At 39.1% G+C, this 27627-nt stretch overlaps 1 protein-coding gene and 1 long non-coding RNA gene across 10 annotated transcripts in view; one reads left to right on the top strand and one right to left on the bottom strand.

The window, feature by feature from the left end:
- The window catches only part of ZNF451 (zinc finger protein 451), a 79513-nt gene extending 59932 nt beyond the window's left edge, over positions 1 to 19581 (bottom strand). For 7 of the 9 annotated variants that reach the window (XR_002802039.2, XR_011430069.1, XM_070245732.1 and 4 more), the window contains exons 1-3: positions 19246 to 19526; positions 18652 to 18735; positions 12017 to 12097 (exon numbers count right to left, since the gene is read on the bottom strand). Coding sequence is in view for 6 of the 9 variants with exons in the window: in XM_070245732.1 (XP_070101833.1) it covers positions 12017 to 12097; positions 18652 to 18735; positions 19246 to 19266 (186 nt within the window). In the remaining 3 variants the exon portion in view is untranslated. Of the gene's footprint in view, positions 1 to 91; positions 10520 to 12016; positions 12098 to 18651; positions 18736 to 19245 lie in introns of those variants that run through there. The other 2 variants (XM_023624304.2, XR_011430070.1) reach the window with 2 other exon arrangements.
- The window catches only part of LOC106782269 (uncharacterized), a 114041-nt gene continuing 105934 nt past the window's right edge, over positions 19521 to 27627 (top strand). The window contains exons 1-2 of the long non-coding RNA XR_011430079.1: positions 19521 to 19683; positions 20619 to 20785. This is a non-coding gene — a long non-coding RNA (uncharacterized lncRNA). The remainder of the gene's footprint in view (positions 19684 to 20618; positions 20786 to 27627) is intronic.

The following is a 27627-nucleotide window of genomic DNA, read 5'->3' as shown; positions in this document are numbered from 1 at the left end:
TTTGCACTCCCAGGAGCTCTGTTTGCCAGATGTCCCTCTGCCCAGCTTATAACTCAAATCACACCCCAAATAACATTTTGAAAAGGAACAATTTTTCTCAAGAATTTTATATTCAAATACAGATGGAGCAGAAGAGATAAACACAGCAAAGCAGTACAATATTTATTTACCATCTCCAGCAGCAAAGCTTTGGAACCAGGAAACAACCCTTTTGTACAAAGCAATCTCCTTCCCACCCCCAACTAGTTATTGTTTACAAATACAAAGTACACAAAACATCTGCTTTATCTGAACAAACTTAAAAACATACATACAGATATACGCCATTCTGTAAAGTACTTTACTCAGTTAAGAAGGCTAGTACCACCAAACCTATTAAATAAGAGTCTTCCTGTATTGTCCTCGGGAAAATTGACAATATCCATATTTATAAAAATCCCCTCCTAAGAACAACTTTGATTCTGCTTCAGTACAGGACCAAAAATAATAATGATTATTATGCAACCTAAGAGAATTTTTAAGTATCTCTGAATTTGAAGTTACGACAAAGCAAAGGGGAGTTACAACTTTTTAACCCTGAGTGCCAGTGCTCTACCTGTGGCACAGAAAGAAAAAGGATGAATTATGGAGAGAGAAAAGGCAAAAGAGGCAACAGCAAGGGAAGAAACTCAAACCAGAGAAAAAACAAACAGAAAGTTGAGAAGTGTTTTGGGTACTGCTGGAGCTATCACTGGCACAAGGTTCACAGGTCCTTCTTCAATACAACTCCAAACTCCAACGAAGCAACATTTTTAGAAATAACTTCATTTCTCCCATGTGCACCCTCAAATTATCTTTAAGCCAATACACAGGGAAATCAGGCACATCTAGATACTTAGCTATACTGAGGACACTGCCAGTGCTGGTCTCAAAGTATGGAACTATATATCCACAATGGGATGTCACATTCCACTTCAGTGACATCATCCTGTTCATCTTCAAAGTTGTTCTTTACCAGTGCCTCAGTTCTTTTTCATTGCCTGAGCTGTTCCTGGGGCTAGAGGTGAACCAACTGACAGCCCTCCTTTGGCTCAGTTCAGGGAAGAGAAAGAATTGCTCCAGATGTCCAACAGTGGACTATGGTACCATTAGTGGACTATGGTACCATTAGTGGACTATGGTACAAACCAATCCCTAGACAGACTACCTCTACAACCTTATACAAACTTAGTACGCTTTGAATAGGTAAGAACCAATACCTTTTCATGGGTAATTTATCCTTTGTCCTCAGCTCAATCTCCTCCAATTCAGTTCCCATAAAGGCTGTTCCTCACAATTCTGAAATCAGAAACACAACGTTCCCCTCACCTTTACACACACTGATTCCTTCACCTGAATGCCTGGCTCCTCTTTCTCCACTAGTCCAACGAACTCTTCTCTAATCATGCTCCAAATCTCAGCTCAAGTATCTGGTAAGGAAGAAAAGCTTCCTTGACCCCTCTAGATGGCCTTCTCTTTTGTCCCAATCTAATCACAGCCATTTCTCTAAACAAGACAATTACGTCGTATTGGTATTTCTCTCTCTTCATAAGAGAATATACTAACTCATATTAACTCCCAGTATCCCCAGACCTTGCTCAGTGCCTGCCTGCACATAGCAGGTATTGAAAAAGATGTGTGACAAATGAAAAGATTATCCTTTCCAACACAGACACAAAATGACAAACTACCATCCATTAAAAATTGTATACACATACCTACACATCCTAGCTCTTCATTCTACATTCCCTTTTTTTTACTGTTTATTATGAGCATTTCTTAGCTTGTACTTGAGAAAACAGACTATTTTTAAATATGTCTTTCAATTACTTAGTCCATTATTGGGCTTACAGTATAGCTAAATGGCTCAGCCTTAAAAAAAAAAAAAAAAGGGGAAGATCATCTGATGACATGAAATGAACTATCACATGCTTTTAAATACATCTTAAAGTGTATCTGTATTTACATCCAATACCATCCCCCAGTTTTAAGAAATCTACGAATATGGACAGAAACAGCACAACTACAAAAGAAAGGAAGTCTATACTGGGCTTTCAAGTTTTCAAAGTACTTCTGGGCATTACCTCATTTCAAAGTAGGAAAACTGAGGCTCAGAGAATAAGTGACTTGCTAATACTCAGATCAAGGTCTTTGGAATTCAAATACCATGTGCTTTGCATCATCCCACCCTCCTTTCATCAAGCCAATATCCTCAAGATGCCAGCAAGAAGAAATGTAAGTGTATATCTGAAACAAAATGGATATAACAAACAAAAAAGGTAGAACAAAGAAGAAACAAGCAATAAGAACCATGACTAAAATGATCAGTGCTCAAAATGAATGGAATACAAATAAGCAATATATGAAATAGAAGCCAATGACTATGCATCAAGAATAATCCTAGTTTAGTACAGTAATACCTCAATGGGAGAACAAGAGGTTATGGTTTCTGATCTGACAAGTGAAATAACCATGAATTAGAATAAGACATCAAGTATTAAGGGATGAGACTACAGCCATAAACACAAAGTTCAGGAAAGAAAAAGATTAGTATATATCAAATTAGGTTACCAGAGAGGTAACACTTGAGCAGGGCCTTGAAAAACACATGGAGACAGCCTAGTACAATGCTGAATTGAAATTATGGAACAATAGTCTATATTCAAAGCTCAGTTCCACCACTTGAGCAAGTTGCTTAACGATAAGTTTCATTTCTTCATCTGCAAAATAAGAATAGAGTCTATATTCAAAGCTCAGTTCCACCACTTGAGCAAGGTGTTTAATGATAACTTTCATTTCCTTATCTGCAAAATAAGGGTGAATTTCTGCTTCAATAGCATCCTGCAACTAGCACAGGGCCTAGAAAACACAAGCTCCATAAAAAGTTCTCTCTTCTACTTCTTTCCCAGGCAGGAAAATGACAATTAGGCTCAAGGCTATCAAGGCGCTTCCAAGACCTGTCAAAATATGTTTTTGCCAAAACTCAAAGAAAATAGGAACTGCTATAAGCCATTAAATAAAGACCAACACACATGCAACTCTGTGCTAAAAATCTGAGACTAATTACAAATGAACTATATTCCACCCCAGGTAGAAGGGAATAGGTGACACACCTAACAAAAGGAAGCTTAATGTAATTAAATGTTGTAAAAAATGGAACTGACAGTTTGAAACTGTGTTTAGTGAGTTGGAAAATGTTTTTTTCCATCATCCACATCATTGTTGCCTCACTAAACAAAAGTGGTATGAAAGGACCACCAAAATGATAGTTATTTTAGCACATCACTACATTATACTCAAGGTAGTGTGAAACATAGCCATCACAGACAAAAGTAGGAGTTAGCAAGAGGTCTAACTGTAGCCTTTAAAATTAAATGCTGTGATAGAACCACTCTTACGGATAAAGAAAGAGACAGCATATGATAGCTCATGGGAAAAAAATAGCATATGACCATTAGCCTTATAAAGGGACTACCAATGGAACTCGTAACAACACTTGAAGCATCAAAGGAGAATTTTTTTAAAATATTGCCAGATATAAAGCATTGACTTTTACTCCTACCAAGGAATATAATTCAGGAATATTAGAAAACTCAATGCAACTTGAGAGATCTCCAAAATCCTAAAAGAAAGTACAGACAACCTGAGAACTCTTGTTGAATTCTTGACAAGGCATCAGAAAATCCCAAAGACCGTTTGAAATATAGTTACCTGAACAAACCCAGTAAAGCTCTTAAGACAAGAGAAAACTGGTTAACTTTTAAGATACAGTATATGTCAGAGCTGTACTATAAATGCATGGTGATGGGGTTAAAATTTTGTGAGAGAAAAGATGCAACTGACCATAAACTATACGTAATAACACACGTGTGAAGAATATGCAGAAATGACAAAATACTACTATCATTTAACAGGAACACATTAAAAATTGATGAAAGTTCAATAGCCAGGGAATAGTTTCAGAGACTGGACTGGCTACTTTTTTTAAAAAGAAAACATTATAAGAGAAAACTGGAAAATCTCTTACAATAACGCTGAAGGCCTTGTATTTAAATATACAAATACAAAGCCATATCAAAATCCTGGCTAGTATATACTGGTAGAATAAAAAATATAATCTACATCAAAGAGATTAAGGGAAGATCAAACATCCTTCTAGAAAGAGGCGTTACATAAAGGGGAAGAAAAGATCAATACAAAGAATGAAATAACTTATATGCTAACATCAAAAGGACACGGTGGGACTGTGACCACTTCCAGATACATCCCACTGGAAGCAAACATAATTTCCAGTAATAAGATATCTCAATGGTACCAAACACTACTATAAAAAAGGTTTGATTACTGTAAAATCAAGCAAATGAAAAGACAAAGTAGTACAAAAATATCATCCCACTAATTAATAAGAGAAAAAAGATTTAATAAAACAATATTCTCATCATTCATCCAGGAAGGGGAATTCCATAAAATATTTCAATGGCTTACAAAATTCATTTATCTAGAAAAACAACTAAAAGATTTGCATTCAATATAGTGATCATCATCAGTTCACTGATAAGTTTGTGTACCCACTAATGAAACACTACATAGGACGGATCTGGCTAACTGAATGACATGCATAAGATGCACACAGATATGAAAATTATTAAGTAAAGAACAGTAAAATTTCAAAAGGGAACCTGAACAGTGCAAGTATGGGGCAAAAAACTATGCCTCACATTAAAAAAAAAAGTTTTCCAGTTATTGCAGTCTTTAAACTATGTCTACAAAGATCTAATCCGTAATTTCTGACCTTCACCAGAATCCCAATTAATTATATCCTCAAGAATACTGAATGTGGCATTTAACTTTGCTCATCCATGTCATTTAGCTCTGTATCCAATTTTACACTAGAAGGGATTCTGGACTGTGTCTATTCCAACCTCCTTGTTTACAGTACCTGAGAGGTTATCCTGGATGTATTGGGCCCTTAAGGACATTATCAACCAGGTCACTTAGGTATCATTCAGTAAATTATTAGTATAGTACTAATGGAACATACTAAATTGTATCCAAGTAGCCTGAAAGAGTTTATGCTCCCCTCAAAATATCATTTCGAGGACTAAGTAAATAAATGGAAATAAATGATAAAGAAGCTGCCACACAGTAAAAAAATTAAGAAAAAAAATTTAAATGCAATTACACTGTTAAGCTGTCACACAGTCCAAAAAAATTAAAAAAAGATAAAGTGTCAGCAAATTTACTGCTTTTTCCTAATATCCTTGTTTCTTCTTACCAAGTAAACATATCCACCTATCAAATTTAAGCTGTGTTACCATAGTCAAGAACAAGGTTAGATTATGAGACAAATGACTCAATCAGAAAACCCAGAACCTAGAGATAGAAAACAAAGCTGCCTTAATGCCCAAAAAACTGAGCCAATCACTAACAGGTAAAAAGTACTGTGAAGTTATTTAAATAAAAGGGGAGGGGCATACTCTACAACCTTCTGAAATGGATCAACAGTGCTATAAAGAAAACAAATGAACATTCAGAAGGAGAGTACATTTAGATAGTGCAATTGTACAGATGAATAAACTACAAGATTAAAAATCACTGTACAGAATTCACATAAATATCACCAGCAACACATCAAGACATCAAAATGTTAAGTTTTAAACAATTATATGAAATTTTAAAAGGCACTTCATTTAACAATGAAAACAGTATTTCTCTGTACACAGTAACTACAAGAAATCATGTTGTCTCCACATACATTTTGTCTAGTCAAGAAATAACACTGTGAAGAAAAAGGATCACTAGACGCGTCCCTTTTGAGAATACCTAAACTTGCGATTATTCCAAGGCCTTCAAGAAAACCTATAGGTATTTAAACATTAGAGGTTGGCCTAATGGAGAATTCTGTCACAGGCTCTGCACATGACAGGCACAATATAAAAACTTATTATTTGACTAATTATGAGTCCCACATGCTATCCATATGGTAGAGGTTGTCTCCCTAGACCAAGTCCCCATTTTCAGTTTTATAACACCATCATCATTCAAGTATGCCAGAGAAAGACTTCAAAATAAGAATAAACAAACAGGTTAAGGATACTGTTTCTTCTGCAGTCAAGAGACTAATCTACAGCTAAAAACTGTTCCCACTCTATGGCATTCTGCCCCTATCCCTACTCAACTGCCAAATCCCTTCAGAATTTACCTACTTGATCACCAATTCAATGATTTAATACCTTTTTACTTAAAGGAAAATTCTCTAGAGATGCCTGGGCATATCAATTAGAGAGTGGTAAAGCAATGTTACTGTCTTTATTACTGAGCAACAGGAATAACACAAGAGGAAGAGAACAGTAATGCTGTTTTACAAATACTTAAGGGAGGAGCTACAAAACAATATAAATACAGTTAACTCTACTGAACCGTACCCTTAAAAAGTGTTAAGATGGTAAATTTATGTTACATCTTTTTTTAACAACTCAAAAATTAAAAAACTAAAAAGGAGCACGTTAAGTGGAAGTGCCAAAGCAATTTCAGAGCATCATATCTTCACGCAACATTTATTTTGGTTTGGTTTTTGGAAAATAAGAGTACCTCAAAAACTATCAGGTTGTGACCCAGTATCTAATTCAGGGAAGGAAAGGGGAGAAACGGAAAAGTGGGAGCAGTCTGAAGTAGCCTTAGCTATTTGGGAACACCTTGTGCAGAACCTTACAGAACGGTTCCAAGATGGTCTCTCCACTGAGTTCCCCAGTGGCCAGTCCTCTCACAGAAGAAACACAGTGCCATGTCAAGGACACGAGACTGCTTGACTGGTGTCATACACATCATGAACTATAAAAATCTTTGTATGATTTCTTAGGCCCTTGTTTCCTTTCAGATAATCAATGTTCTTTTAGAGTTCAATTTGAAAAGACAGTTTCTAGAGCACTGCGATGGACCTAAAAAAGCAGAAATAAAACTTTATGGAAAATACAGAAAAATAAAGGTAAACGTTAACTCTAGATATGACTTGGCCAAATTTGAAAGATAATGTCCTCTATCAAGACTGTAGTTTAGGCTCAATCTACAAACAGGACCAACACAGTACCCTGAAATTACCTGACAAAATAAAGTAACTTCTAAGTAGGGATATTTGCATCTTCAACCTCTATAGCACAAACAGGGAGAGGAAGAAAAGTAGATAAAAAGGGTGCTGAATACGGTTATGATGCAGAGGGGGAATGAGGTTCCAATAAACTATTAAAAAGTGGAGCTCCAGGGAAAATGTCAATTACCACTGTGTAAGAACTATGGCAAGAACTAGAAACCACATGAACCCTAAAAGTGTTATATTCCACTAACAGTAGACCCAAAATACTTTGATCAAGCAGATTAGAAAAATGCAGATGTCTGACAAACCAAGAAGTTACAAAATTATAAGTCTGTAGATAAAAAAAATTTTTTTTGGCTGCCAAGCAAATAATACTAGGTGACATATTCAGACCCCTCAAACTTGACATTTTCTCCATTTCTGAAGCCATGCTGCAAAGGCAAGTATCTAAGGCCTGGTATACCATACAGCCACTGCCTTGAGATTAAAAAGATACTGTGGGGCATTGTTATTGAGGTATCTGCTGTCAGTTCTAGAATGGTAGAGAACTATTAATGGAACCAATTGGGAGCAAAAAGATAAGTAGTTCTCTCTTGCTAAGAGTCTGACTGGATTAAGAGAGCAATAAACCAAGAACATGTCACTGAAGTCTTGATTTCAGACATTCAAGAAATCATTAACGGATATCATCATTTAAACAGATATCTAGAAACAGAACTGTGTGAGATGTTCTCTTTACTATATCCACAATTATACTCTAAATCTTCAGGATTACTCAATAACATCTAGATTGACGGCAACCCTCTTTATTACAATAAGAGGACCAGATTGTCAGGCATGTTTGGAATTCTTGCTCTTTTAAGAGTTCAGATTTGCATGCCTGGATAGTGTGAATAACATCCTTTATTTCCAGGGCACTAATGTGCATATCTTTTTTGTATTTAGAGTGTGATGAATTATCAAGCTCAAAAAAGCTAACTGTTTAGAAGGTAGGTTTGTTTAAGATCATCATCTTGGTGAAAGGCCCAGATTATCCTGAGAGAACACCATGAGTGGGTCTCACAGCTTCTTGATACATGAGAGCTTGATAGGTCAAAGACTAGGGAGTCATGACAACAAAGAATTCTCTCAAATGTAGCTTTAAGTGGTGATGGTATGGAGCCATCAGTCTTGATGAAGATAGTCACTGTGAAAACTTCTACAGTGATATTACAGGTAGGAAAGTCTTTTTCCAGCTGGCGTCCACAGTAGACCTGTGACATCTAGACATCCCACTGGAGGCAAACTGGATTTGGCAAAATTTAATTTGAATTCCAGTTCTTGACACACAGCTTCATGGTTGATTTTGAAGTCTCACAGAGCTTGAAAGTGGTATGTACTCTTGGTGAGTTGATTATCCTGACACAAGGAGATAACAGATTTATCATTTTGTGAAGATCTGACAAGCTGAAGCCTGAACAAGGAAGCACTGATGACCTAATAACGAAGGATTTGCCTCTGGCATTAGTAAACAGAGATTTAGTAGCAGGTTATTTCCAGATCCAAAATCTCCTGGTCCTCAGTTTACAAGTAATATTTTCCTGAGGAAAAAAATCTTTATATTTTTCTTTACTCACAAGAGGATTCAGATTCCTGAGTACCTTCCTCTGGACGTATTTTGGACCAGAAATAATGGGTGAATCTTTGTCCAACCCTACTTAGATTACAGTCTCTACTGTTCATTTGCCCAATAACGCATGAGTCTCTTTATTATATACTTCATTCCAAAAGTCCAGAATTCAAATGTCAGCTGTGGTAATTCCAGACTTGCATTCAGTTTTTGAGGTGACCTCCTACCTGTAGATCCTGTTTGAGTGGGGAGGAGCAAGTAAAATAGTATCTTAGATGGCTATACTGCTGAACATGGACAGGTTATTAATTCTTGTACCCATGGCGTTCTGGAGATTCTCCCTTTTTTCTATATCTATAGGGGTGGTTTCGGGGTTTGTACCAATCCCCTTTGGAGTATCCTCTATTGTGATAATGTGCTTTCTGATCATGAGTATAAAAGTATCGATGTTGGTTATAGTATTTGTTGTGGTCTTTATAGTCATTTTCTTTTACACTGTTTTCTTCTGCAACAATAGCATTCACATCTTGTCCAAAGAGAGAAGTACCATCAAAGGGCAGGTGTGAGATCTTCTCCTGGGTTTTTTTAGTGAGAGATGTAAGTCGGAGCCAGGCTTGCCTTCTGTAGTCTATTGCCATGGCCATAACTCTGACTACAGAGTCCATGATGTCCCTAGTAGTGCAAAGCTGCCAAAGGCCCGCATCCATACCATCAGATATTATACATCTTGCTTTTCCACGATCAAACTCTGGGTCATGGACCAGATCCTCCATGTCTTCCCAGAGTTTACGCTGATATTGAGTCATATAGGCCATGTAGCTAGCAGCTCGGGCTGCAATGGAAGCAGCGTGGTAGAATCTACAACCCATGACCTCCATTTCTTTTGAGGTAGAATCTAGAGGAGATGTTGTACTTCCTCTTTTGCTGTGCTCTAATGCTTCTACAATGGGGCCCTCAGCTGGCGGATTTGGTTGGAAAGGAGAGGTATCCCTGGCCACAGGATATACCCTGTGTCCCATGAAGGAAGAAGGATGGCAATCAGCAGGGTCTTTAAAAACCTCAGTGGTGGCAATTCTCAGAAGAGGATGCAATGGAGGAACCAAACGTTTCTTAGAGGTCACATAATCAGCTTTCCCTTCACACGATTCTGCTTCAGATTGTAACGTTACTCTCTTTATAACACCTCTTTGCTCCATTCTCTTCAAAAGACCTGTAAAACTAGACTGACTGGGGTCAGCTGGCTGCCCCTTGTCATCAGTTGAGGGGGATTTGCAGTCAGCTTCTTCTTCAACTGTGGATAAATTTTCTTCTCTTGAGGTGGAGATGTCCCAAGGAACTGAGGAGTTCTCACTTGACCTAGAATGATGAAATCTAAAACAGCTTCTGGACTGCAGATCACGTATTACTCGGGACATCTCAGCCACTTGTGTCTGGAGATAAAGGATGGCATCCTGTCCATGCTGTGAAGCTGAAGACAACTCTATAGGTAAATCCCCCTTGACCTCTGAAGAGGCAAGAGATTCTTGGGGGACCAGAAGTGGAGATGAAGACAGAGTCTGATAATTTTGTGATGGTTTAAGTGTCTCTGTCTCAGAGATCTTAATATATGAATTATTTTGATCATTTTTCTCGTTCTCCAATGGGTTCTCAACAGGAGAAGACTGAGAAACTATCCTTTGTGGACTGCTGGTGCAACTCCCAGAGAAGGAGCTGCTGTCTCCAATGGGAAGAGGAACATTGCAGCTAGAGCACATTTCTGGGCGATGATTCTCAGAGGATGGCACCTTAGACTCAGGCATTCTCTGGGTTATCCACATGAACAAGAAAACCAAGGAAGAAAAAAAATACGCTTTTAATATGTTAACTTTCAAGTGCAGAGATGCATGTCCAGTAAGTAGAACTCAATTTTTAAAATTATAATAATTAACAATGAAAGATGCAATCCACTATAGGTCAGCATGGGGATCACAGAAGTCAAATCCACAAGCTTCACAACCCCAAAGGCCCAATATCAACTACTGGCATTAATCTGGCACTCTGTCTATGAAAAAAGAGAGAGTAAAAACAAGCCTAGTTCAAATGGTACCACCCTAGCCTGCTGCTTGGTCCCATGCTAGGATAAAAAGAAGTGGTGAGAATACTGGTGATAACAATTAAAGAAAAATCTCATTCAACGTACGTAAGTCAACAAGTAGAAGCTAACAATGGCAGAGAGAACTTAGGGAAAGTTCTAATGAGAAGAAAAATAATTTCTGAAAGTCCCCAATTGCAGAATCACTTCTAAGCCTCCTTAAAAATTTTCTCTCGTTCACTCGCCGAGTAACAAAACTTTCCAGTTGCATAGTCCTACTTTATGATTTGTAGTTTGATTTCAAGGAGCTTACATATATGTGTTACCTCATTTCATCCCCACAACAACCCTGTGAGGTAGGTATTATTCCTATTTGATAATGAAAACTAAGGTTAAAAGGCTACTTAACTTATCCAAAGTCAGAGAAGTAATAAGGAGTAAAGCTGAGACTAAAACCTAGGTATTCTGATCCCAAGTCCAAGTCTCAATTTGTATCATAGAGCAAAAAGTTTTCTGGCCACCTTGAACAAGAGCCAGGAGTTCTCTAATCCATCAAGAAAATAGCCCATTACTAGAAATTTGGGATAACACAAATGAAAGAAGATTACTACAAAAAGCTTACCTAGTTTGGTTCTCAGAGCAAGGGAAGTATTAGTTTAAGGGTCAAACCCACAACCAGTAAATCACAGGTAAAAGAAAAAAGTCCAAATATATGGGGGCCAGAGGAGGTTAAAAGGAGTGACGACTCAAGTAATAGATCAACTATAACCCTTCCTCACATTCCATTTCCTAAAGGGTCTTCACATATCCTTTCCTCCAAGACAAAAGAAATTTTCTGTGGCCCCATGGTTCTGGAAGAAAAAGATCCAGTTCTACAGGGCACCTAAGGAGAGAGAGGAAAGGAGAAGCGCACAAGGAGCCAAAAAGCTTTGCAATTTTTATTCCATTTCCCTTTTATCAGGTATCACCTCCAAGGCTTAGAACTTTCCTGTGTCATTTTATCCCTTCACATCCTCACTTAAAGTAAAGGACCAAAACTGGAAGCAGGAGATGTTCTAGGCAAAGGACTCCTTGGACTACCTTTTATGGCTCCTTCTAACAGAAATGGACTATCCTCTAAAGCACTAGAGCTCCTAAACACAGCCTTCATTGATTGGATAACTCTCTTTGGAGAATGCCTCTGAAATGACACAAGGAAAGAAATGAAAATCAAATATAATGTACTTACATCACTATGAGAGGTGCTGGGCTCTTCATCATCACTGCTGACCAGATCAATATATTCAAGAACAGGTCTCAATGGTCCTTCCTATAAAAGAATTGAGCAAATTAATAAGCCATGAACAGTTATTCACACTAAAATAGCATTTCAAATAATCTTTTTTGTTTTGGCTGGGATTGGCAAGAATTCCTCTGAAGAGGAAGCCTTAGGGGTGGCAGAAAATAATCACTTCAACTGCAGAGGAAAATATTCCAAGTACATGAATAAGAAATGATGACAAACCTAAAAGGAAGAACCTAAACCTGGATAGAGTATTAGGACTGTGTCAACTTCTTGGGGAAGGCTTATTAACACAGGAATAGTGCTACAAGGATACATATATTATGATCCAGTGCTTTTCAAATGGGATGGGTATCAACAGTCCGTTACATATCCAAGCTCAAAAACATGAAGTTCTTTGACTAACAGCTTGCTTTATCTCCCACTCCTTTAGAGTCAAACATCAGATCTGATTCTTCTCCATCCTTTCTTTCCCTCCATTCTGACTCCATCATAGAAGAGGCCTTGAATGTTAGGATTGGAAGCCTAGATTTTATACCATAGGCAAAAGGGAATCAATAAACACTAAGATGGGAATAATATTATAAGACCTATGCTTTAAGAAGATTAATCAATAGAAAAGTACAGAGAGTGGGGAAAGCAGGATAATTAATCAGTCCAGGCACATAATAATGCAGAAATAAAACAACAGCAATGGCAAGAAGAACAGTGTTGTGGTGCATATACAAGAGAATACACAGGTATAATGGAAAAAAGAAAATGACTGGCTATAAAAACAAAATCCCAACAATAACAAGGAGTTAAAGTGGTCCCTAAGATTTCAAGCATGGATGACTAGAAGGATACTAATGCCATTAGTATAAATTTAGAATACAGAAACAGAAAGCTGACATTCTTTTGGACATAATGGGTTGATGTACCAGTGGTACAGAGGTATCTGGCAGACAGCTGGAAATGCAGGCCTGTAATCTGGATATATGAACATACCTGGAAATAGAAATTTGGGAGTTGCTCCCCAAAAGACTCTAGAATTAAACTGAAACTAGGATATTGGGAAGGAAGAAATCAAAGAGTTCTGAGAAAGAAGAGATTCAAGGAGGTTCTTGAGGAAATGCTGGAATTTTAGGATTTAGGAAAAAGAGCTAAGTAGGTAATCAGACATCAGAGAAGAATCAGGAATGCATAAATCCAAACAAACTAAAGATAGAGAAAATCTCAACAAAAAGTTGTCAATGCTACATGTGACCAAACACATTAAGCACCAAAACAATGCCAGTGAATTTGACAGCAAGGAGATTTAAAAATGCCGTTGATCTCGAGAGCAACTCTCAAGAAGGTGGTGAGCACAGAAGCCAGGCTCTAAAAAATAAGAGGCCACGAGTAAAGATTACTCTTTTAAAAAAATCTAGTACGTTGAGAACAAGAAAAAAGAATACAAGAGGAGAATATGCCTGAGGGAAAGAGTTCTTAGGATGGGGAAAGTTGACTGTTGGGAAGTCAAAAGTGATACATTCATTGGAAAAATTAACAGAAAAAAACCCTAGAGTCAGGAGACAGAAGCTAAGATCTAGTTATAGGCCCTGTTCCTGAGAAGAGGCGTCCAGTCTCAAAGAGAGTCTGTTTCTCCCCTAGGTACAACTTTGCCCCAAGCAGGAAACTACTCTCCTTGCAGGTAGTGATCCAGCCACCAAGACAGAACCAAAGAGCAACACTTCTGGGCAGGGATTACGTAATAAAGTAATTAGGATTTTTGCCTGAACTAGGAAAATGGTGGTTTAAAAAAGAGGAAAAGAGGGACAGATCTTCTCTAATGCATGGTCAACAGAGATGACTAAAACCTACCACTGGTATTAAGATTGTCAAAATCATACGTTCAATCCGAAAAGGAAGTAGAGAGAGGAAATAAAAATAAAATAGCTTCTCCTGTTCATATAATCATCTTAGTTTACTCTCTTCAAGAAATGTGCATTAGGAACTCTCACCACATACCCACAGAAAATAGTACACCAAGAAAGTCCCCAGGTTACCAGAAATGCACAGAGGTAGGGGTAGAGCTTCCATGAACAGGTAAAGAAAAAAAGGAGATAAAAAAGGTAACAGGGCACAGAACAAAAAGTAGAATGGGAAGAAAAAAACAGAATAAGGACAACAGTCACAAATAGGATTAAAATGTAGCCGCAGATAGAGAAGAAAGGGCAAGAGTAAGGACAGATGAGAGGAAACTATCAGAAATGCAGGATCGGGGTGAACCATTAGACTGATATGCAACCATTTTTAAACTACCAAACAAGGACAACTTCATATGATTCACATTAATTAAGAGAGAAGAATACAAAGAATCAGGATAGGAAATCCAAAAATGAGAAAAAGCAGGAGTCATTTAGAGTATTTATTCATTCACTCAACAAACAACTATGGACTTGTAAGTGATAGAGTGGTAGAAGGAGAAGACAGAACCTGTTTGAGACTGCCAAAAAGGCTGAGTGGAAACATAAGGAAAGAGAAGGACCCAAAGGAAAAGATTACTTGTAAACAAATTCTAATACTTTAGCTAATTTTTCACAGCGGCTATGGAAAAACTTTCACCATAATGAACTTAAGGAATCAAAACATTTTAGCACTCCATTTATTTTACTACTAATCAATAACATTTGTCATTGAGCCCTGTACAGGCCTAAACTTCTCATGGACACTATTTCATTTAATCCCCACAATTACTTCACAAGGTGAGAAAGTGAATTATTACTATTATCCCACTTAACAAACAAGAAAACTAAGTGAAGTACACCCGATTGTCTAAACACATAATTGGCTGTGGGGTCACCATAATTCTGAGGTAGTTCAAAACATACATACTATTTTTAAATCAATCTTATTACCTAAGTTTCTGAGACAAGATACTTTCTCTTCCCTTCAATAAAAGCAAAAGGACTACCTGCTATTGTCCCCAACTCTGAATAACTGATAACGCAGACCAAAAACTAAGTTATTAATTCCCCAAAAGAAGTAATGTTTATAATACAAATGTCAAGAAAAAGTAATTTTTATAATGTTTATGACTGTTTTCATCCCTAACAAGCATAAATGCATGTGGTCCTCCAATTACAAAGTATTTTATTTGAATCTGAACCATCCATTAACTAGTAAACCATCATTCTCATCCCATTCTCCCAAGGCCACAGAACTTAGGGACAGGAGCACGGGCATAAGCAAAATAGTTTAGGAACACAGCTGAATTAATATTCTAAGATAAAAAATATATATATTTTAATGAAATAAAAAGCTTTCATCTTGGTTATTAGAAAACTGATTCTCATACAAAATCAAAACATCAATTACCTACTAAGTGGCAAGTGATGTTAATACACTAAGGTATGGTCTACAAAAAAAGTAGTTTACCCTACTAAAACAAAGAATATGGATTTGAGCATAGGTGCAAAAATCTAATCTAAAAACCTAAATAACTCATGTGGTTTTTTTCCATATAGAGAAGTTAGAAACATAGTTTACTTCTGCAGTCCTGCCCAGTTCAAAAATTTCAAATGGTTCTCAACTGCCTACCTTAGGTTCAAAGGTAGTTCACAATTCAAGATCTACACTACCTGGCTCATCCTTCCCTCTCTCATTTTAAAAATAACTTGTCCTCCAGATCTACACGTTATCTTCTTTGCTTTCCCACTTTGACGGCTTTCCTTATTTTTTCTCAAAATGCGCTTTTAAACACATACAAATACTAAATACTACCTATGCCAAAGCAGTCAACTGAAAGTCTTATATCTTTTTTGATAGCACCATGGACTTCTTATAAGAGAACTTTCCACTGGAACTATTTACACAGTTCTCATCTCCTATCTCATCTCCCACACTGAAACACTGACACTTACGGGAAGAATGCATGTCCGATGAATCTTTGAACTTTAAGGTACTTAATTCATGACTTTGCATATTATGAGCTCCCAAATTAGCTTTATTTATTGAGCTAATTACAGCCACAAGACACCCAGCAAAAAGATCCTCTCATTTTTGCCCATGACCCTTCTACTGTAGCTAAACTATTAACATTGACCTATGTGCTCCCGAAATTATACCTTCATTTCCTTCATTATTTCTGTATGCTCAATGATTCCACATTATACCAGTAACCTTGGCTGGACCCTAACTCTCATGAGCCCTTATCAAGATTATATAGGTTGCCTCAGCAGTTTTTATACCTTTTTATCCAGACTAGCACTATGGAAAATCATGTCAGCAGCTCTTAGTTAAAATATTTTTCTAGGAGTAAATTAATTAAAATATCTGCAGATTCAAAGAAAGACATAAAGACAGTGGCTGAATAAGGGATCGTATCACCAAACTAAACAGAAAATGAGAGCAAAAGAACTAAGTAAAAAATTTTTGTTAGGTAACATTCTGTTTCTTAATTTGAGCACTGTTTACACAGGAGTAGTGGCTCTGTAAAAATCAAATAGTACACTTATGAATTGTGTACTTTTCTGTATGTATGTTATTATTTCAATAAAATTTAAATGAAAAAGTTCATTTTTGCACCTCCACATCTCTATGATCGCTTTCCTTCAGCGTGCTATGTTTAGTTTGGGGCTCTATATTTTGCAATATATAAAGCACAGAAAGACCGCTGTGCTGCCACGTGGAGAAGATGGGAAAATTAGACAAGCACAAACTAAGAAACCCAAACCAGAGAATATCAAGAAGTGACATCATAATGCTCTTTTTGTATCTTAAGAAATTTTAAGCAGAGAACTACTTATTATCTTTATTGGATCAGCATTACCTGGAGGAGTCAAGTATAAGACTGGCTACAGAGAGAAGTAGAAGATTCTGTCTCCAAATATATTTTAAATAGAATTAAGGTATCATGAATCGTCATTTAAGTATTATCACTAAAAATGCAAAGGGAATGTTTTTAATAGGTTTCTTCTAGTATTATAATTGCACTTAATGTATATCATTCGCTTCTCCACTTGGAGCTATCAAATATTTGAACTTGTATTTGGAAACAGGGATAAATATAAGATGTTGAATCATGTTAGTTACACTGATTGTACGTGTTTTATTCCTGATGCACAGAGACAGATTTTCTATATTTAAAATAAAACTGAAATTAAGAGTATTTTTAAACTTCAGCTTAATACAAGCTTATATCAATTAGTCACAAACCACATTACAATTCTTCACTACACAGACTACCAAAAAAATATTTTTCAAATCTTATCTGTGTAGATTCCATCTGTGATCGTCAAAGTAAGGCCCACAGTTCATAAGGAAGAGTATCATTCTTACTTTTATTTGCAAAAAATATCAAGATAAATATTCTCCGTTCACAAATGTACCAATATTCAGGAAGAACCAGAAATATTTATCCTAAAGAGCTTGGAAGACTGTTCTCAAACATCCTTCAGGCCACAGTGAAGAAAGGGGCAAGACACAACTCATCAACCTCCGGACACCCCAAATCTTTAAGAGTTTAAAACGAAAAGGACAAAGTACCATAGCACTAGCAATGGCAAAGGGAGTCAGGAAAATGATCTTGTGAAGACTCCTCAACAAATCCATTTACATACAATACACAGCAGATTACCACAATGGCCCTAAAGTTGGGGTAAATAAAAGACAGTGTTTAATAACTAGTCTTACAAAAGTTGCCCAACTTCAACAAATACACACACTATTAAAGAAAAATTACACAGCCTTAATACCAAATCAAAACCAACTACAATATTCAAGTAGAGCAGGAGTATTTTCCAGCTAAGATACTTTCAGCAGAGCCTTTGTAAAACTTTTAACAGTTTTAAAGGGTGAAAATTATCTCAAAATACATCACACCCCTTTTTTTCCAAAACCAATGCTTTACAAAGTGTGGTTCAGAGATTCATATACTCCTGCATTTGTGCCAAAACGAAGATTCCTGGGCGGCACCATGAAATTCTGATTCAACAGGTCTGGAGCGGGGTCCAAGAATCTGCACATTACACTTACTAATCCTGGAAAACTACTGCCCTGAGCAGGAGAAACCCAGACAGATATCGTATGTTCCTGGTGATGCAGGATCTCTGTTATGACAATCAATTGCTGCACTAGTGTGACCTGATCTCAGAGGTTAGAGGAGTCTTGCAGCTATTTGCCTTCACGCTATGAAGCTACATAACGCTCAGATTTCCAGTTCCTGCACCCTTCTTCTTCTTTTCTACTTCTGTCCTCATCAGTAGCCCTCCCTTCTCCCTAACCTGGGTGTCGTCTTTTAAAAGTTACTCTTGCCCCATTTCAAAACACAGTCTAGAGACAAAACCTTGGGTACATTGAGTATAAAATGGCCCTAAATGCAGGCAGGAGAAGCGTGATGGAGTGCACAACGTGTACCTTAGGCCACCGTCTTTGTGATGGCTCCCGCGGTGGCTCAGAGACCCCTTCTGGGAAATATAGCGCTAGGCCACGCTCACAGTGCCTGGTACCCGTCAGACACACACACATTTGCTGAATGATGGATGAGCAGGTGAGGTGCAATCTCATTACCAACCACACAGTCTTGGACTCGGAAAAACGCGAAGGTCGCTGCTACTTACGCTAACAAACTGAATGTCATCTTCGTTTTCATCCGTTGTCGACTCGGATGCCTCCGGCCCAGCTGGAGGGACAGATTCTATTATCTATAAAAATAAGCCAGAACACGCTCAGCTGTACCGCCACATGCTTGGGGCAACAGATTTCTCCAAAAGGAACAAAAAAGGAAGAGCTTCTTCAACAAAAAGCTCTGGAGGAAGCCGAACGAGCGCAAGGCCCCGCGACCCCGGCCGAGGACAGAGCTCGGGGTAGGGTCCTGCCGCCGCGGGCGCGGGCGCGGGCGCGGGATGGGCCCGCCCGCCAGAACGAGCCCCCAGCCCGACTCCCCCTCCCAGGCCGGAGGGCCGCGAGCCCACCACCCAACAGCAAGCCGGCTCCAAGGGCCGCTCCCCGGGCAGGCCTGCGGCGACGAGGGCCCGGCGAGGGGCAGGGCCGGGGGCGGCCATTGTTGCCGCCGGTCCCCGCGCAGCCCCGCACCAGGCCCGCCCTGGGACGCCGAGGGGCCGGGTCGCCGCCGCCGCCGAGCTCCGGGAGCCCCGGCCGAACGCCAGCGCCTCGCGGGCGGCGAGGACCCGCGGCGCCGCCCGACTGCTCACCTCCGCCCCCGGCTCTCCCATTTCTCCGACGGCCCGACTGACAGCACCGCCGCTGCTGCTCAACCTGCCGCCGCCGCCGCCGCCACGACGTCCCTTCCCGCCCGGCCCCGCTCCGCGCCGCCGTCACCCGCCCCTGCGTGAGCGCCGACGCCGCGGGCGGAAACAGGCGCAAAACCACTTCAAAGGGAGGAGCGGCCCGCCCGGGCCCGCTACCCCGGAGCCGCCTCCGCTCGCTCCCGGCTTTCCTTCCTCGCGCGCAGGATCCTGGGAATTGTAGTTCTGGTCGAGACCGCCGCGCTGTGGTGGAAAAGAACCTCAACGTACAGCGCATGCGCCACGCCAGGCTGAAGTCGGCCGCCCCTCCGTGGAGCTGTTGGGGGCGGGGTTCAGGCGTGTGGTTGTGAGTAAAGCTCACCACTTCCAGTTGTAGCCGTCAACGTGAGTGATAGGAGCTAATTTCTCAGTTTTCCCTTTTTTTCTTTTCTTTTTTTGTGTAGGGCCGGGGATGTGGAGGTTTAGCTAAATTCTAGGATCAGGAAAGAAATCTGAGGTGTCCTTTCGTGACTCACTTGTTCCCCAGCTTCCATCTCCCAGCCTCAGCATGTATTAATACATCCGAGGAAGAAAATTGAGGACCAGCGCTCCCCACGCTGACCTGAAGAAAACTGGCGAAGCTAGAGTCAGCAGCCAATAGGACAGGGAGCCGAGGCCTAGCTGGCTATCTCTAAGCCCTAGACCAGTGGTCTTAAAATGCACTTTTTAAAGATGTTCTCAGATATTACCTTACTAAAATAAAATAGTTGACCTTTTTTCGGTGTTCACACTCAAAAAGCAGTCTGCAATTCACTCGTGTTCAACTATGCTTTTTAATTTTTTCTCTCTTAATGCCTTACCCAAAAAACCTCAGCGTTTTTTTAACACACCCACAATAGTCATTAAGTTTTCATAAAGAATTTAAGTCGGAAAATTATTTTAAATCTTAGATGCCTGTTTTTGCCTGTCTGTATGCAAAACTACCATCTGATTACCTATGCTTGTAATAATTACTCCTTAATAGTTGATATTTCCTGTGTTTCCACCAAGTGCTTTATGACTTCAGTTGCTTTTCTACCTAGTAAGTTTGAGAATTGTAGAGGCAAATTGAGAATGAGAGAGCTGCCTGTTGTGTTCCTGAAAAGCTCTATGTAGTGTAATTATTTCTAAAACTTTTAAATGTCTGGGCAAGGCTTGTATTTAAGATTCCCCTAATGTGCTGGTGAGAGTTCAGTAGAACATTGACTTTAACTGGTTATATGACCGGAAATCAGGCAAGGAAAGAGTTACTGCTGAAAATCTGATCCGTAACTAAATATAATCTGTCAAATGTTTTCCAGACAAGGAGGAAACAAATGTGCTGTTTTTCAGAAGATGAGGTCCTCGTTTTTTTGCAGATGTTGCCATCCTACAGTGAAACTTACACGGTTGCCCCAGGATCCCTGCAAATTGCTCCAGCTCTAAATGGCATGTTGCATTGAATCTGTTATGTAATGGCCTTGAACTTGTAAGTAATGGCCTGCCCATGTGCCCTGATCAGGCCCAGTTGTTACACAGTTGTAACATAGCCTCTGCACTCTGGTGTAGACAACCTCCACCTGCACTAAGCTGGGAGGGGTGGGGAGGTGGGGGGTGGGGTGGCACTGCTTTGGGAGCTAGCCCCAGTGTTCTCCATTGCTTGTGCAACAATGAACCTTTTTCTTTCACCTGCCTCCGCCTTGGTTGTGCTTTTCCACTCTGCACTCACCAAGAGTCGGACCCACTGAGTTTGGTTACAGTTGCAAGTAGGAGCTAATGGGTAAAACTCTTGGAAAAGAAGCATTGTGTGGCTAGAGCCCCAAAATGCTCATACCCTTCAGTTCAGTTATCATTGCAAGCATTTATCCTGAGGACATAATTTAAGCCATAGGAAAAGCTTTATGCAAAATATTATTTATCACAGATTTGTTTGTAACAGCAAAAATTGGAAAATGTCTAAATGTCTAATGATTGGGGAATGGAATAGTTAAACTTTGGTATGTACTCTACCAACATAACTCTGTACATAGAGTGTTTTTACCTCCCTTAAAAGTGTTGAGCTAAAATTTCTAAAAGCATATTTTAAAAAAATTGCAAGGTATGTACTATATGATCAGAACCATGTCAAACCATCAGGCAAACATTGCCAGAAATGGGAAACCTACTTAAATATTAAAAGTAATTTTCTCTGGGTAGCTGGAGTGTATGTTTATAGGAAAATCATTTGAAACTCACTAGCAGAAGATTATTAGGGATATGCCTGTAGTTCCCACAAGCCAGGTTTGTTTAGCTTGGTGTAGCAAAGGTGAACAAACCTTAGGCAACTTTTGGGAGTCTCTCGACCTTGGGAAATTCATAAGAGATTGGGTTGGGTGGTGTTAAGAGATCAGTTGGCTGTGAAGTAGGGAACTGGTTAGAGCTGGAAGAAGCAGGGTTGTTTGCTGATTGGTTCAGAGTTCCAAATGGAGACTTTTAACCATGGGGAAATGTTTTTTATGGTTTACTAGGGCCGTGGATCCATTATTTTGTTTTATGAGTTAAGATCTTAAAGGGAACCTGTCATTGGGTTTAATAACTATCCTCTTAGTTTTCTTAGACTTTGTCCTAAGCAACATCATAATGGATTTCCAGATCTGCATCAGTGACATTATGTTGATATTCTTCCTTCTACTCATTATATAACAAAGAAGTACAGACTTCAACTTTAGTTTTGTTTTCATCAGTTTTTTATTGACTTTCTTGCTTTTTGTTGAATGATTATTTATAGAACCATCTGTCTAAACATTGGCTGCACAGCAGCATTTAAGATTCTGGAAACCTGGTTCCTGGCTAAGGGAATGCTACCAAGAGGCAAATTAAATGCATCAGTAAGGCTCAAACTCTTGTTAAGAATCATTATCCAATATTCATAAATCTCAAAGAAGGGAAAGTATGGCTAGCATTAGCCTGTAATTTATTTAAGGAGCATTCACCTTGGGCAAAAGAGTTCATGTATACACAGCACCAAATCTTACTATGCTTTAGTAAAAGCACAAATACTTCTGATGCAATTCTATTATTAAGAATCATATTTGGTTTGGATTAAAGGTGCTGATTTTAAGACCTTGCAGCTGGAATGGTCTCTTTAACAATTTCTGATAAAGTAAGAAATAGATTTATAGGTATTTGTGCCAAAACAGAATATTCTACAGGGAAGAAGGTACCTCTATGGAACCAGTTGTCTTAGTCATTTCCTGGGAGTAATGGAAACAGAACAAAGAGCATTTGGTTCTGAAAGAGTATAAAAGACTAGCCCGTTGGTCTATGGTGCAATTTCTTTGTTCCTCTCAGGTTTGGAATTTTGTACAAGTGGTACACATAAGGAAAAGAAGCCTGTTGGAGCCGAGGACAGAAAGAGAGTGGTTCATTTCTATGGCTGGTTTATAAGTACAAGTCACTTTTCTCATTAGAGCAAGCTGTTAATTACTTAATTAACAGCTTAATATGGATATTCTCCCCTCCAAGCAATAATGTATTTGCCCTATGAGTAAACTGATGGCAGTAGTTTTTAGTGGTATTATTACACATTGCAATTTGCAAAACTACCCTTTCTAGAAATATTTCGAGGATCATTGTTAACTATATTTTCATTATAGTAATACTCTTCCACCATGTAAGGCCACTGAACAAAACTTCTGATGGTTCAGCTTGTAGTGGGTCACAAGGGTTTTGAAAACACTATGGACAATCAAAAGTATTAGAACTGGTTTGTATTCATTAAAGGAATTGGCCTGTTGCACAGTTTGTGTAGGTATAATTTTAAGTCTTGCTGGCAGATCATAAGTATTAAGATCTATCCTCTTTTATGATAATCTACATGTTAGAATAGTTGTCGGAATCTATTTTCTGAAGAGCAACTGTGAAGGAATCTAAGGTAGGTATAACTAATATTTGTTTCTTCCCACAAGCTGAAGAAGGATGAAAAATCCTAAGCAGAGGTAAGACGTCTCTGTATAATTTCACACTTACAGAAGAATTGCAAGAATAACATTTGTTTTATCATATCCTCTCTCTCTAGCTATACACAGAAACATACATATACATATATATTTTTCTGAGTCACTGGAGAGTAGGTTGTATCAGGCCTCCTTATCCCTTAATATCTCAGTGTATATTTCCTAAGAACCAGAATTTTGTTTGACATAACCATAGTACTTATTTTAATCAGCTTGGGCTGCTATAACAATTTACTATAGATTGGGTGGTTTAAACAACAATTTATTTCTCACAGTCTGGAGGCTGGGAAGTCCAACATCAAAGTGCCGGCAGAACTGGTTCTTGGTGAGGGCAATCTTCCTGGTTTGCAGTCTTCTTGTATCTTCACAGTGGAGAGCAGGAGAAGCAAGCTCTTTTGTGTCTTTCTTATAAGGATACTAATCCCATCATGAGGGCTCCGCCCTCATGACCTAATTACCCCCCAAAGGCCTCATCTCCAAATACCATCTCATTGGGGATTAGGGTTTCAATGTACAAATTTTGTTGGGGGGGGGACACAAACATGCAGTCTGTAACAGCACTATTACCAACATATGGAAATTTAACATTGATATGATACATTTTTCTAATCTACAGTCCTTAGCGCATTTTACCAGTTGTCCAGTCCATAATGCATTGAGTTATGTCTCTTTATTATTCTTTAATTTGGAGCAGTTTTTCAGCCTTTGTCTTTCATGGTATTGATATTTTTGAAGTACCAAGGCCAGTTATTTTGTACAATGTTCCTCAATTTTGTTTTTTCAGATATTTCCTCGTGATTAGGTTATGCATTAGGAGAAAAAACACTGTAAGTGCTGTTGAAGTGCTTTAGATTATCACATCTAGAGGCTCGTGATGGCTATCTGCCCCTCACTGAGGATATTAATTTTAATCATCTGGTCAAGGCATCATCCAGCATCACCACTGTGTAGTTTTTCCTCTGACAACTGATTAGCAATCTGTAGGGAATATACTCTCAGACCATACAAACATCACGCTCCTCATGAAACTTATTCCCTTATGTATAGCATATTCTGATGATTTTTGCCTGTACCAGCCTTTACTACGATGGTTACAAAATGGCAATATTCCAACTCCACTGTTCTTCTCAACTTTCTTCAATTGGCATTTTTCTGTAAGAAAGAGTCTTGACTTCTCTCTTTTTAAAAATTTTATGGTAAGTATGAACTCCTTGATTTCCTTTTTTTTCTTAACCTCTCATTACATGATTATTTTTCCTCATTTTATTGAGCTCATAATAGTTTATAACATTTTGAAATTTCAGTTGTACATTATTATTTGTCACTCACTATATATATGTGCCCCTTTACCCCTTATGCCCTCCCCCCAGTCCCCTTCCTCTCTGATAACCACTAATCTGTTCTCTTTCTCCATGTGTTTATCTTCCACACATGAGTGTCTCTGTCTGGCTTATTTCACTTAACATAATACCCTCAAGGGCCATCTATGTTGTTGCAAATGGAATGATTTTGTCTTTTTTTATGGCTGAGTAGTAGTCCATCATGTGTGTGTGTATATCTATATATCACATCTTCTTTATCCATTCATCCATTGATGGGCACTTGGGTTGCTTCACATCTTGGCTATTGTGAATAATGCTGCAATGAACATAGGGGTGCATAAGTCTCTTTGAATTGTTGACTTCAGGTTCTTTGGATAAATACCCAGTAGTGGGATAGCTGTGTTGTATGGTGTTTCTACTTTTTTTTTTTTTTTTTTTTTGCGAGGAAGATTAGCCCTGAGCTAACTATTGCCAATCCTCCTCTTTTTGCTGAGGAAGACTGGCCCTGAGCTAACATCCATGCCCATCTTCCTCTACTTTATATGTGGGATGCCTACCACGGCATGGCTTGATATGCGGTGCGTAGGTCTGTGCCTGGGATCCAAACCAGCGAACCCTGGGCCACCAAAGCAGAGTGCATGAACTTAACTGCTGCAACCGGGCCAGCCCCTCTATTTTTAATTTTTTGAGAAATTTCCATACTGTTTTCTATAGTGACTGTACCAGTTTGCATTCTGACCAGCAATGTGTGAGAATTTCCTTTTCTCCACATCTTCTCCAACATTTGTTATTTTTTGTCTTGGTAATTATAGCCCTTCTGACAAGTGTAAGGTGATGTCTCATTGTAGTTTTGATTCATTACATGATTTTTTGATGTTTGTACATAGAATGCAGATACTTAGAATCATGTCAAGAGCCTTCATTGTGTGCCAGCCATGGTGGCCCAGTGGTTAATCTTGGTGTGCTGTGCTTTGGCGGCCAGGGTTCAGTTCCTGGACACAGACCTATACCACTCATCTGTCAGTGGCCATTCTGGGGTGATGGCTTACATACAAAAAGAGGGAGATTGGCAACAGATGTTAGCTCAGGGTTAGTCTTCCTCAGCTTTAAAAAAATAAAAAAATAAAATTTAAAAAAGAGAGCCTTCATTGCATGTTACCCAGTAATCACTTAGTAGATATTAGAGGTTCAGAATATCAGAGAAAATTAACAACTTTTCTTGTGGGTCTACTTTTTCTGCCATGAGACCTATAACACTTGTCTTAGATGTAGTTCAGCCATGCTATATATTTATGTTCTGATTAGTTAATTTTCTTTTGAGATAATTTTACGTTCCATGCAGTTGTGAAAATAGTAGAGTACTTCTGGCATGACAGTGTGAGAAGTTGTGCTGACCTGCTCCCAAGTGAAACTGCTGAAAACTATATTAAAAAAGTGTTTAAAGCCTTTGGAAGTAGACCCAAGGATGAAGCTGGGTACCTAAGGGTTACTGTAAATATTTAGTAAGAACATGATTACCCTTTGACCTTGTTCCCAATACAGACATAGGTGAAAAGAAGTTAATCTTGTTAATTTGCTATTTTATTGTTTAACCTAAGGGGTGACTCAAGGGTCACAAGGATTTATGAGCTGGTTTTGCAGAAGAAAAAGAATGCCTTCAAGGAAGTTACGATCACCAGATAACCAGCCCCTAGCTTCCATTGACTCCCAGAAGTCTGGTTGTCCAAGGGCTTATCTGGGGTGAAAGAAACACCAGTTTCCCCTTTGTTTCTCTGAAACTCCTCCTCCCAAGTCCCTTAGCTCTATAAAACCCCTTGCTTTCTTCTTTTATGAAGGCCGATTTGAGAGAGCCTATCCTCCCACTTTCTTGATTTGGCCAATTCAAATAAACCTTTCTCCATCTCCAAGCACCATTGTCTCAATGATTGACTTACTGCACATCAGGCACACAGATTTGAGATTAAGAGGTTCAATGTTAAGGACAAAGAGCAGATGAAGAAACATCTATTGAGGGAAACCTATAAAAATTCTGTCACAAAGGCAAGAGTCTGTGGTATTTGAACCAAGACCACTCCTGCCCACTCCCCTCCCAGATCAGTGTGACAGAGACTCCCTTCCACACTGCTGCAGCCAAGAACAAAGGGCTGTCTCTGCACTCCCTCACCTCCAGCTTCCAGTCAGAGCACTCTTTTCCTGGAATGGGCAGGACATCAGCATTTCTCATCTTGGCCCCAGCTACCTGTTGCTGAGGCTAAGTCTCCTGTGAGTGCAATGAGATAGGGGTTCTACTTTTCTGTGCAGCTGACACTCGTGGAACAGAAGTTCTACCTTGAACACAGCACATTGAGAATACTGGGGCCTTTATTACCCTTGCCCCACCAGCTAGGGCAATGGTTCTATGCCAGAAGAGGCAAGACCAGAGAACCTCAGGCTGATGCCTCCACTCCTCCACCAACTGTTGAGCTCCTAGAATGAGATGTCACTAAAAGAGAAGCTTGTCATTGTCCCCACCCCTAGTTCCTGTGTCCTGATTTAGAGATTTTCCCTGGGAGGAGAACAGGCTCTAAAACAGATGGCTCCTAATCTCTTCACAAAGGAGCTGAGTTCTTTGTGACATGATGGAGAAGTTCCCCATAGATGCTCTCAAGAACAGTGGAAATTGTGGTGAAAGGCAATTGGGAGGACACTCGATACAGGACAAACTGTAGGCTGCCTAGTTTTCATGAAAACCATGGAATAAGATAGCTAAGGGACAAAATAAATATCAGACATTGATGTCAGCAACTATTCTTTCAAAGGAGACAGAATTTGATTGGATTACTTTGTAGAACAATTCATCCCCTAGGGCATTGTAGAAAACAATAATGCAACCAGCCACAGTTGGTGCATTTTAACTGTTGGGTATGCTCAGAGAAAGAGGAGGAGAACCCTCCCCAAACCACTGTCACCCCATGGATGACTGTGGGATGCTGCATCTCCCTGAGAAGAACATAGAGGCTGTACACTGCTGGAGG

Source organism: Equus caballus, chromosome 20, assembly GCF_041296265.1.
Source record: "Equus caballus isolate H_3958 breed thoroughbred chromosome 20, TB-T2T, whole genome shotgun sequence".
Lineage (NCBI taxonomy): Eukaryota > Metazoa > Chordata > Mammalia > Perissodactyla > Equidae > Equus > Equus caballus.
The sequence above is the reverse complement of the archived record's forward strand: the minus strand, read 5'-3'. Positions and strand labels throughout refer to the sequence as shown.